At 39.9% G+C, this 13,044-nt stretch overlaps 1 protein-coding gene across 2 annotated transcripts in view; it reads right to left on the bottom strand.

Annotated features, from left to right (window-relative positions):
- Positions 1–13,044, bottom strand: part of LOC311259594 (protein kinase C-binding protein NELL1-like) — a 282,733-nt gene that overhangs the window by 201,740 nt on the left and 67,949 nt on the right. For both annotated transcript variants that reach the window (XM_084356830.1, XM_084356829.1), the window contains one exon: positions 2,989–3,085. In XM_084356830.1, coding sequence (XP_084212956.1) covers positions 2,989–3,085 — 97 coding nt within the window. The remainder of the gene's footprint in view (positions 1–2,988; positions 3,086–13,044) is intronic.

Consider the following 13,044-nt stretch of genomic DNA (forward strand, 5'->3'; position numbering starts at 1 on the left):
TGAGTGAATAGCTTCTTTTTAAATACATTTGTAATCTCAGGGCTTCTGGAAACTTGGATTACGCCGGAGGAACTGTGTAAAGCCATTTTCTGCAGTAGATTTTGTACATTTTAAAACAAGTCCTCATCTGCTTCAGTTGTTTAGGATAATGCTGCAACGCTGCCACCACGTAACCTCATCTGACTTTCCATCTGCATGAGGGTGAGAAGATAATCACTGAATTGTCATTTTTGGGTGAATTTATCGTTTAAGACACTAATTCCACTCAGTGCACAATGTTTTGAATCCTCTGTGTTGGTGACGGATTGTAGAAGGGTGACAAAAAAAGCTGTGATTGGTTAGTCACACTACAGAAAAGAAGACAAAGAGAACATCGTTTGTTCTTCTAGCCATTAGCACATTTTTCGCACATTTTTTTTTTTGTCAATGACAGTTGACATTTTGAATAAGAATTTTCCAGTTTTCCATTTTCCAGAATGCACACAATAACTAGGTACATATTGGCATAATAGGCAACATAACAAGGATATGACCTTGAAATTAAGAAGTTTTACTTTTGAATGATTATGAATGATGCTGAGTCTGAAATTAGGGTAAATTCACTCCAGGCTGTACTGTATTAATACTAATATAGAGTTGAACAGAGTGAGCACATCAGATATGGAGGAGAAAATTATGCTGTGGATGATACACAATTGAAATAAAAGAAGAAAGACATGAACGAGGCATAAACAAACTAATTTAAACAACCAGGAAACAGAAGAGGCATAAGACAGACTGAGTGTTAGACCTAAGCTCTGAATCTCTCACATCCAGGTTGGCATTTCCTTCATCATTCTGCCTTATGTAACGTGTTCAGGCTTTCCATCATTGTCGGCGGTAGATTCATTACCGTCTGCGGTGCATGAAACACAGAGCGTTTCACAAAAGCCCCAGTTCCAAACGAGCCAACGGTGTCCCTGAGGAGTCAGCATCCTTGGCACAATGGATTCTAGATAAAGATAATTTATAACAGTTGCTCCTTCAGATGGAGAGGCTCCTGAGAGGAGGCGGCACGAGGACGAGGAGCGTCTCAAGCCACTGCGAGTGCTCAATATGTTTTATTTAAAGGCCTAGTTAGCTCGTCTTATCATTATCCCACTCCTGAGTCCTGAATGGGCTAGATTACAGCTGCTGCTTTATTTCACCTCCTATCTCCATCTGCAGTGTTACTTCGATAACTCTTGCCTATTTTTCCGTTTTCTTTTGCCTCTTGCTTCTTTTTCTTTTCTCCTGTTTCCCAATAAGCTCTTCAACCTTCTCTGCTTTAGTCATGAGGAGACATAGGGTCTGTTTATCCTCTTGTCTTTAGCAGGTTATAGTAGGGAGCAGTTGAGAAAGTGTAAATGGAAAAGCAAAGAAGTAGCGATGTAAAGATGGACAATATGTTTTCTCTCAGTCTGTTTCTCTATTTGTACGCGTGTTGTGTCAACCGAATCACCAGAATGAATGTTGGCAACGTAAGTTTCTGCAAACCACGGTTATGTTGCAACTTTACATTTCCTGAAGGTGATTTTTTTATGTTTAAATAACAACACTGTACTGGTCGGGTTAGGTTTTCACACCCGAAACACTTGTTTAGGTTTAGGAGAAGATCAGGTGCTATTTGTAAGAAAGGTTGATTTTGAGTCTCGTCAAATAATGACGCTTTGGGATGGCAGCCGACCCGTCCTACAATCCCAAAGCGTCAGTTTTTGACAAATTTGTAAGATATCCTACTAAGTCCTAGACCTAATTCTTTTTATTTCAGATCTCGGTAGACAAGCACAGATGGTCTCCATCCTTGGTATTTTTTTGATATACATTTAATTAAGGGAAATAAACTAAACAATGAGGCACCTGCACAGTGAACAGAGACTTCCACAGATAGTGGTTTATATCTGTTGCTGTGCATTGCTGTTTATGCAGCTGTTGTGCCTTTTTTCTCATTCTGTAGCGAAACTTGGATCAAAATGCAAAGCTATTAATTGTGTGAAAACTAATACAATCAGCTGATAAATATGCATGAGTAAATGGAGATAATTATGTTATTCTTGTTCTAAAAAGGCCCACTGATAACACCAAGTAACAGGTCCTTGATTCAAGGTGTTACAAGTGCACCTGTCAGCCGACATGCCAACTCGTCCTGCTGTAATCCTAAGGGGAGAATCTCCTCATTCCCTCTGTCACTTCACACGGGCCTGTGCGCTTCCACACCATCTGTCTCTGCTGCTGACAAACACTTTTGAGTGCTCCCTGCACATGGAGGGTAGACAGACTCACTGAGCTGACTGCGGGTAGGGAACTGGATGATGGAGCTACGTCTTTCAAGACCAGAGCTTTCCTGCAGAAGAAGGAGCTTCTTGAAGTCATGATCCAAGTGTAGATGAAGGAGGAGGAGGAGGAGGAGGTTGAGGAGGAGGTAGAGGGAGGAAGAACAGTTGGCTGGTGTGCAGCAGCGGTAGTGTGAAAGTAAGGGTGAGAGAAATAGTTTATACAACAGTAGAGACTTCTGGCAATCAATATGTTACATAGAAGAAAAATAAAGGGCCCATTGATTGAATGGCGGGTGGGCAGGAGAAGAGGGAATATCAAGAGCGTGTGCATGTCTTGGCGACACTCTGTCATATCCTCTACCTGCTGTGACCACATGCAGGCGCCTAAGAAAATGAGCAGTGATTAAAAATCAACAACATTGTAATGGACTTGGGAAAAAGCGTTTCAAAGCACATGCTGAGCTTTTTTGCTGCTCATCTGTGCTCCTCTTGTATCCTCTACTTGACTCTCGTCCCCCACACAGCCCACTGAAAATCTGGCCAATTACAGCAGTTGCTCCTGAATGCGAAATACATTCAGGAACGTGAAGGCAGTGTGTGTGTGTGTGTGTGTGTGTGTGTGTGTGTGTGTGTGTGTGTGTGTGTGTGTGTGTGTGTGTGTGTGTGTGTGTGTGCATCATCTGTGGAGTCTTACCTTGAACAGGCCGTGTTTGTGGCTGTGCTGGCCGAGCCACACTCCACTGCCTGGGGTGAGCTCCATCTGAGGGGGGTCTATCACCCGCTCATAAATCCTGCCAACAACAAATCAGAAGAGAATGTTTGGTTATGATAATGACACACACAAACACGTTTCTGTTTTTGTCCAGGCCTGGCAGGAACACTGATCCAATACAGCCGAATACCAGAGTAAATCCAGCAGACCATGTGCATGTCCGCTCCCTCCCTCCCTTCCTCTCTTCCACCCTCCCTCTTTTCCCGCTCCCTTCATAAGAAGCGTTGAGCAGAGGCTGCTCTCCTCAAGCATGACAGCCAGTCTCACACCACAGCTCTCTAACACAGTATTGATATCTGGACCTGGGATGTAGGCTGGATTAACCGCCCGACTCCTGACACAGACACAAACAGGCTCTGGCATTATCAAGGCAAACATCCTCAGCATCATTCAGCACCAATTTTTCCTGCACTAAGGTGGGCTTAACGACACCAGCGAGCTCCGACGGGCCTCTGTGAGGATGTCAGAGAACAATTTGTCAGGTTTTCTCCTCCTCATACTATGAGCCCATGCAGAGAGACACACTCAGAGTAGCATGCTCATTTCTCTCTTGCTCTCTATTTCAGCTTCATTGAAAGGCGGTGATGGAACATAACTAAGTAGATTTATTCCATTTTCTATTTTCTGCTGCTTTATACTTCCACTCCACGACATTTCAGAAACAAATATTGTACTTACTCCAATACATTAATTTAGTAACTTAAGTTACCAGTTACTTTGCAGAATGCAAGCTCCATCAGAGCCAAAGTAAAACATTTTTAGTACAATTTATTTTATCGCCACTTGAATAAAAATATAAACACTGATTCTGATGAGAAAAATGCTGAATGTTAAAGCCGATGATCAGTTGATCCCATGTATATAGATACATGTAAATATATGTACAGTATGATTTCATTTTACTTGTACTTTTGATTCCTAAGTAGATTTGTTGCCAGAACATTATTTTTTTATTTTTACCAAAGTAAAATTTAAACACAATATCTTTTCAAATATGATTTTTGGTCACTTTTTACAACACTGTTGACGGGGCATTACAGGTTTTGATCTCTGACAGAGGAATTGCAGCATTATGGTCGGCTTTACTGTACTTCATAGAGAGGAGAAGGCATACCACATACCGTGGGACATAATCTTAGAAAAAATGTCTATGGTACTGAATGGCAAGAGACAAATAATGATTTCATGGCACGTTTGATCCCGTTACAATCGTGCCATGAATTACAAATATGATATCTGTGAATATACAAGGACAATTTTCAACTCGAGAAAGTCAGTTCTTCATTAAACAGTTGAAGTATGAGACTTTGAAAATATGTAAAGAGAAAGAATACACAGCCAACAGTAGCATAAGTGATGTTGTCTTGCTTAACGCTCACCAAAACCCATTAACGAAACTACACAATACTGCAGCTGACAATATCACCAGAAATGTTTTGATTTTATCTTTTCAAGTCCCTTTTCTTTGCCAAGATGACGGCCATGTTGGTGACATATATTGGGCGAGACAATGTAGTTCACACTAACTTTGCAACAAACTAACTTTCTTGGCTTGCAAAACTATCATTTAAATAGACAAACATCATATGTGTAATTCATGGCATGATCCAAACGGGATTAAAAAAAAATATTTGTCCCTCGCCATTAACTACTGCTACTTAACTTTCTGAAGTTCTCATTTGGCACACTGGAAGGGGTAGGACCTCGCTTCTCTGTAATGTTAAGGAGTCATTAGTGTGAAGAGGAAATAGATCATCGTGCAGAATAAAATGTTGTCTTATTTGTGGCAGAAGTTGTTTCCAAAGCAGAGTAGAAGACAGAAAATGAGCCAAAATCGTCAGCAGATGGGCAGCTGAGTGGTCTTGATATATGACCATACCAATCTCCTGCACATACAAATCACATCCACACTTTCAGCTTATACTCCTACAGCTCCATTAAGCAGTATTTTTGTTATTAACACTGAGTGAAATGACGCCCTGTAATGTGAAAAGATAGCTAGTGCTGCTAATCCCCAAAGCTTTATAGCTTTCAAAGATTTCGTCAGCTTTTGGTTTTGCACACACGGCTCTCACCAACTCCCCTATAAAGCCACGGTGCATGCACACAAGCTCCCTGCCAAGAACAAAGTGGAGGTAAAATATTTTTCTCAAGAGATAAGGGATTAACTCATGACTACAGTAACTGTTAATATTACATTAGATTTGACAGGTGGCATGAATATGGGCTCCATTGGGACCTGTAACTGTAAGTTACTACAGCAATTTGACCAAAAAAAGTATTTAATGCACTTTAACTTATTTTTAAATGTGTACAATCTGTATGTTGGTTTTCATGTACAATTGTGATCAAATGAGACGTTCACTGTGAAGATCATCAGCCTCCACCCGCAACTACAGCATTTGTTTGTGACAAATATATCAAGTTACTGCTGTCAAACCAAGAGAGCTATGACTTCTAAATGACGTGCAATTTGGAAGATTTAAATATGAAACGATAAACATTCTGAAAATCACCCACATGGTTTTCTTTAACGCCATAAAGAAGCTGTTTTCTTCCAGTGACAGAATCAAACAGCAGCAGAATTTGTCATCTTAATAAATGTTTGAGTCACAGTCAGAGTCACTCTTGTGTGTCCAATAAATGAGTACAAAGTAGAGTAAAACAATGCCACGCATTACTAATTATAGTTCTGTCATTTATATGCACACATGTTCTTTCACACGCTTCTTCCTTTGATTTATACTTTTTTAATAGTAGTTTGTTCATCTAAAACATATGTAAATATGGTGTTATGAGTACGCATTTTGTACTTGTTAATGCCGATTTAGATATATTTTCCAGGAGGGGTTTTGTCTTCACTGTAATTACAAAACAGAACAGACGTGGATAGCTGAAAACATAAAATGGCGTGTTAGTGCTGCAGTCCTTCTATGCTGCTCATGCTGTAGCTGTCTGGTTTCCCACCTGCTGGGTGAGCTGTCACTGGGTAGAGAATGTAGAGGTCATGTGATTATACTCTATTATAGTAAAGAGTGGGAGTTTCACATCGGGAATATTGGAGAGCCGCGATGGCAATTAGAATAGCGATGCGCTCACAGGCATGTTTGCATGGTCTGACACCACAGGATGAAGCCATCAACAGCTAATTATAGAGGACCTACACCATTCAAAATACTGTACAGTAGGTGTACTGATAACAGTGCTCTTCAGCTGCCACGGTGCAGAGTTGAATGAGGAATAGCTACAGCTGACAAGAAGGGAATGTGAATGAATGCAATGAATGTGTGGAAGACATTTTGCATTCATCATTAAAAAATCATCCATTTTGCTCATAACATATGGCATTTAGCCATGCAGTCATACAGATACATTGACATTTTGTCTCATTCATACCAGCCTAACAGTTTGCTGTTTACACAAGCTTTGAAACACAATGTATTTGTCACTTAAGTTAGTGCTAACAGCAATCAATATATGTGGATATATCCGGGCTCAGGGAATTCAATGGAGAAAAAGCGTCATCCATGAACAAAAAATATAAAAATAAAAGGACAACTGTTTTCCGCCTTCATGTACAGTGTTGGGGATGTTACAGTTCAGACCATGAGAGGCAGTAAACAAGCCTGGCATCACAGGAGAATGTTTGTCTATAATTACATCCCCTGCTAACATCTCTCTGACAGCACTGGCACAAGTGTCATGCAGTATAGAGCTCTTTATAAGCATTGCAACCATGCACGTGCAACTGAACTGTTGAGCTGAGAGCATCAGACAATGTATATGGTGGACTCATATACACACATATACACACATAAATGCACACACAAATATATAGCAAAAATTTTTTTTTTTGTGCTAACAGCAATCAATCATCATAAATACATCTACGGAAATAAGAATAGTTATTTTTGGCACTCTTCTAGACAATGGAAATAAATAATTAAATATAGATATAGGGCAGTGAGTACCAGCCTGGTAAGCAACTCCACTGTGACTTACTGTTGTGCGCCAATGATGAAATCAGATTGCGACATGATGGAACGAGGCCTGTTATTGAATGACATCTTCATTAAGCGCAAAGTTTATTGGCTGTGCTCTTAACCTCCAGATAAAATGTTGTAAATGTATGTTTCAGTTAACCACGGATATGTTGATATTTATTTTCAGTTTCATGTTATGGCAACGCTGTGCTTGTGGTTGTGTCAGTTTTAGACACCAAAACCACTTGGTTAAAGTCAAGGAAAGATCATCATGTCTTTGCCAAAAACATGGCCGGAAAATGTCCTGATGTCTTGTTAAAATATCCATTGGTTTTGTTTACACCACGCTCTCACACTGAACTTATCACATAGCTTCAAACTGTGATGCTCTACATACCCCTCTACCATCAGTTATGCACATGAGGGGCTCTGCCGTCAAGTAGGCAAACACGAAATATGCAAAGTCCAGTTAGACTTTCAATATAAAGCTTGCTGATAAACAGTTCACATATAATACATTTTTTTTTTTTTGGAAGTACCTACATCGTCAAACTTAGAAGCATCGGGCCGCTGACCAGGCTGCTGTATTCGATGCATTGTGAGTGACAGTCTGTCTGTAAACAGATACACTTGTTGCTCTTTCCCATGTATTTCTGACAAATTATCTACATGAGGAGTGTTTCCCGACTGGAAACATCACAAACTGGCATGGTTTGTGCGTGGCCTGGGACAGGAAGGTACCTTGTACCTTGTTTGCCTCCCCCAGAACTGTGGAACCTGTAGTACTCAACCACATTTGTTGTCATGACCAGTACCCAAGGGTGTCACCAAATCATCCAGGACTGAAATGTAAAGGATTATAACTTCAATGTGAGATTAGTGCCTTGCCAAATCCCTTAGCATCTACTGCACAGTAGAAAGGGAATGCTAATCAATAAAAGCTTGTTGGATGTGGAGTGGCTTGCAGGGAATACATGATACAGTGGAGCCAGATGAACCAGACCCATCACTTCATCCATAACCAGTAAAATAGGGCAGCGCTGCTCCACATTTACTCTGCTCCTCTTAACCTTTATCAGCATCAGTGTGTATGTGGATGTGAGTGAGAGAGACCCACATCTCGATATAGAGTAAAAGAACCAGGCAGGTGTGGAGCAGCTCGCCCATCATTCATGTGAACGACGAGGCTAAAGCAAAGAGAAAACCCTGAGATGTGGAAAGTGCTGCATTATGGCCAGCTCGAGCTGTGGAAGCACTGCATGCTGGAGACTGTATAAATCCACATCTTACTACATAACACATATTTTGTTGACAGCCCACTTCAATAAGCTGCCAGGCCACCTCTTTTCCACCGATTTACCGACTGAATTGAATAAACTACATTTAATCTTGGGCAGTCAGGATTTCAGCTTTAATGGCTGGCTGTTTCCCAAGTTTGTCTTTTAGCCACTGATAAGAGCAAATACATTAAAAGGACTCAATAAAGAGTAAATTAAGCCACAAATGCTATCAAAAGCGGTGTCCGTCTAACTTAGGGATTACATGTCAGAAAACTCCAAAACTAACAGCTTTTATCTTCAAAAGTGAGACACAGTATTTAGGTCTCTGTCAGCATGTGTTGCTCCCCTTCAAACGAACAATCTCACTCACAACCTTTATTATTGGCTCTGCCAATATCTGTCGGCCACACCAAACCATAGACCACTTCCAATTTTCCACTCGTCCAACTTGACGCATTTTTCGGTCATGTTTGTGCCTTTCCTCTGCCAGAGAGATGAAGTCAGAATTCAGGAGTCAAAGTCCCTTAATGTATGAATCACTTGCCTCACAGTGGGACAAAAAAGGATTTTCAAAGCTCTCTGTTTATCCTCTGCCAAAAGCACCAGCTGGGATATGTCACATCACTAAGCGCAGGTAGGAGATTACTGGTTACTGTAGTTTGAGCAGGAGCTAAAAAGAGTTTCCTGCATGCATGCTGTAAAATGCTCCAAAAAAGTGGGTGTATGAGGTTATGATTCAATGGCACTTTGTCAAAACTAAATCCAGTGTAGATGAAATCTGAAGACTTTCAGATCCTCCCTCAAATTTATTTAGATTAAGCTGTTTAACACAATTTCAAAGTTGCATTATATTTAAGAACTCAGATATTATATTAAAGACCTCAAGCTCAAAGAGCTAAAACTATTCAAAAGGAACTAAAACTGAAATTCAAAGACAAAAGTCAAATTGGCAAAAAAAAAAATTGCTTTGTCACTAAATGACTTGGGATACTAGTAAAAGATCTGATAAAACACTCAGTGGAGTTGTTCCACGGGATTAATCACTCAAAGCAATTGGTTATGGTTCAGAAAAGATCAGTGTCTTGATTAAATACCGAAAGAGTCAACAGGAGGACTTTATATGTCAATATAACAGAAATCAGATGTTTTCTTATTCTTAACCAACCATGGTCTACAACCCAGACGGAGGATGTAGAATGTCCTGAATTTTGTGTAATGTAGCAACCCCGTTCAGCAAGAATACAGCACATTGTGAAGAGCAAAAACAGGATCATAACCCGCTGACAAATCACATATCTTCCTTAACTCACAAGGAAAATCAATTCACTAGCGCATCATTTCCAGGAGACAGTGTTGCTTGAATTTACTAAAATTATTCAACATGTCCTTCATCTCCCTTAATCCCAATGTTTTGGGAGGAATTTTGTTTGTCTCAAAGAGCCCAGGCTGCATCAGAAACCTGTATTGCCCATTGAGACAGATAGCAGGCTGTAAATATAAACTTCACTTTACTTCCGTTTCAGCAGGTGCAGTAAATTGCTACATCATATGGTCTCTCAGCAGAGCCAGCTAAACCGACACATTCATCATGATACCACCTTAGAGTAGCTTACAAGTGTACTATACAATCCTAAACACTTTAAATGCTACGCTGTGAACAAATGTGGAGAGAAATATAGTGGAGATATATTGTGAACACAATGTACAAGAATAACCATGAGACAACCTTTCCTTTGTGAATACAAATTATGCCCTACTAATTCTAATGTGACCATAATAATTGAGCTGATTCTCAGTTACAGTCCATTTACTGAGATTGGGTATAAATTCCGGCTCATTGAGATGTGAATTTCTACTCTGCTGTACAGAGAGCTGCTTTATCAGCACTTTCCTTATGCTAACATAATGTATATTCTCTAGTTATATTTCTGACTGTGTCTATCTACCGTTTGTATAGCTACAATGACTAGCAGTCCTTAATCATTTGCAGTACGGTGGATATATCCGGGCTCAGGGAATTCAATGGAGAAAAAGCGTCATCCATGAACAAAAAAATATAAAAATAAAAGGACAACTGTTTTCCGCCTTCATGTACAGTGTTGGGGATGTTACAGTTCAGACCATGAGAGGCAGTAAACAAGCCTGGCATCACAGGAGAATGTTTGTCTATAATTACATCCCCTGCTAACATCTCTCTGACAGCACTGGCACAAGTGTCATGCAGTATAGAGCTCTTTATAAGCATTGCAACCATGCACGTGCAACTGAACTGTTGAGCTGAGAGCATCAGACAATGTGTATGGTGGACTCATATACACACATATACACACATAAATGCACACACAAATATATAGCAAACATTTTTTTTTTTTAAACCCAAGATGTACCGAACAGGACTATAAAAGCTAATGGACATACAGTACATTTTGTGCATGGCACTTTCAACCACTGTATGCTTTTTCTGTGTGTTTGTGTCGTTCCTTTTCTCTCTTATTTGTATTTTTGTAGCCTAAGTTTGAAAAATGAAACACAGACTTACTTTTCCCCAGCTCCACAAACTCCACATTTTGTGATTATTTTTAAACAGACAAAACAAAAAAAGGAGAGGGATTTGTTTTTAAAATACAAGGTTCATTAAAATTAGGCATCGCAAAGTGAATTGCTGGTATCTTTTTTTTTTTTTTTGACAGACCTGGCGCTGAAAATAGACATCTCAGTCATGTGTGTTTCTGGTGCAAAGTCACTCCAGTGCCAATTGGATGGTTTTGTCAACAAGAGAAAAATAAATGAAGAAAAAAGAGTTCAGAATATTGTTAGCACTGTGCACTGTAGACATACATTTTAATTAAACACTCTCAAACCAGCAGATGCTTTTAAATCAGCATACAAGTTAATTAAAGTTTAATGCTATTAAAGCAGGACCATCAATAAAGCAGTCTGTATACTGTATATATGTGAAGATAAACTGTATAAATGGTGTTGTTCACAGCTGGTAAAACCTACTCCTTACTTCATTAAATCCCAGCAGCCATCTGTAGGCAGCAGAACAAACATATATGATGAATCTGCCTGAGAACAGACCCCTATGGAACACCATTATTGATGGTTAGAGAGATAGATGTGACAGCCACAACAGCATGAAATATCCCTTTTAAGGTAGAATGGAACCAGTTGAAACAAAAGACGTATTAACATCAGACTTTCGTATCTTTGCTTTATATCACGTTTCTTGAGACTGAGGACATGTGAGGAGGTTTATCAAAAGTCCAAGTGCACATTGTGGTGAAAGCGCTGGATGTTTAAATGCAACAGCCAGTAGGAAGTTTAAACTCTTGATGTGTTTCAAGCTTGATGGTGTTCTTAGAGCTTGTTATTGCATTATTGGGCAGAAACAACAGACATGGCGAGAGATGAATAAAGCTTTTCAGTGAAACTCCATGGGGCTCTATTTAAGTGATATGGTGCATGGTTTAGTCCATTTAGGATGTGTCCAACTCCCTTTTGCTAGTTAAATGGTCCATAGTCGGGCACAAAGTAAGGCACAAAGGGGTTGTATTTACACTCTGAATTAGTTGTTGGTGTGTTTTGGGCGTAGCATAAACTAAAACAATCTGAGTGTCATCTCTCTTTCCCTCTAAGAGCCAAGTTAAAAATTGAGTTCTGTTTCCTCTGGCGAGTTTCCTCTGTCCTGTCGAGTTTATAACCACAACTTTTAGTTTTGGTGCTACGGCTGTATATATGTTCAACTTCTATCTGAATAATAAGCCCCTGGAATAGCAGAAAAAAATACTGCCCTGTTCACTTTAGACCAGATTTGTGTTGGTCTACAGTTATAGCAATGCGCCATCAGTACGCTGACCACATCTCATTTAAGACCAACACACCCAGGGGCGCACAGATGGGAGCAAGCACATTTGCTATTTATACAATGTGGGTGCTAGGCGTGAAAATAACAACTGCATCTGTCGGAAACAAGCATTGACACTTGCGCTGCACTGTGCGCCACTTTGTGCCGGGCGTAAGATAGCGCCCCAGGAGTGCCACATCTATGCAGAGGATATCTAAAAGTGTTATTTAACATAATCATGCTGCAGCTGATCTTGCCAGTAGATTTTTTCAGGATGATTTTCTATTTGGATAATTGATTCATCATATATGTAATTTATCAAGAAAAATGACCTATAACATGACCTAGTTTGAGCCTCTTAATTGTGAACATTTTCTGCTTTTCTTTGTCTTATGTGATACTCAACAGCATATAAGTTTAGGATTGTTTGACTTTTACTGTCGAAAAGAACAAACAATTGGAAGACGTCACCTTGGGCTCTGGGAAATTATAGCTTAATCAAGAAAATGATATCTAGAATAATCAATAATGAAAATAACTGCTAGATGCAGCTCAGGTGGAAGTAGAATAACGTTGTGTTGGTATTCTTTCTCGCACTCATCTTTCCCTGACTTTTGTGGAGGCACGACTGTATATTCAGGCAGCTGTCACTGCAGCTCTGCGGCATCTACTTCTGAAAGGGCATCTGTCACTTTCTCTCATGCTTCTTAAGTGCTTCGAATGAATCGAACTGTACCAGCACCCCTCAGACTGGAGCTGCGCCACCCACAGTGGTTAAAAGACGCCAGCATTATGCTCTGATATAGCAGGACTGTGATTTGAGTCAATATCCCCATTCACTGCTAAATCCAAGTCATCTAGCAGTTTA

Source organism: Pagrus pagrus (genome assembly GCF_965226575.1).
Source record: "Pagrus pagrus genome assembly, chromosome: 1".
Taxonomy (NCBI): domain Eukaryota; kingdom Metazoa; phylum Chordata; class Actinopteri; order Spariformes; family Sparidae; genus Pagrus; species Pagrus pagrus.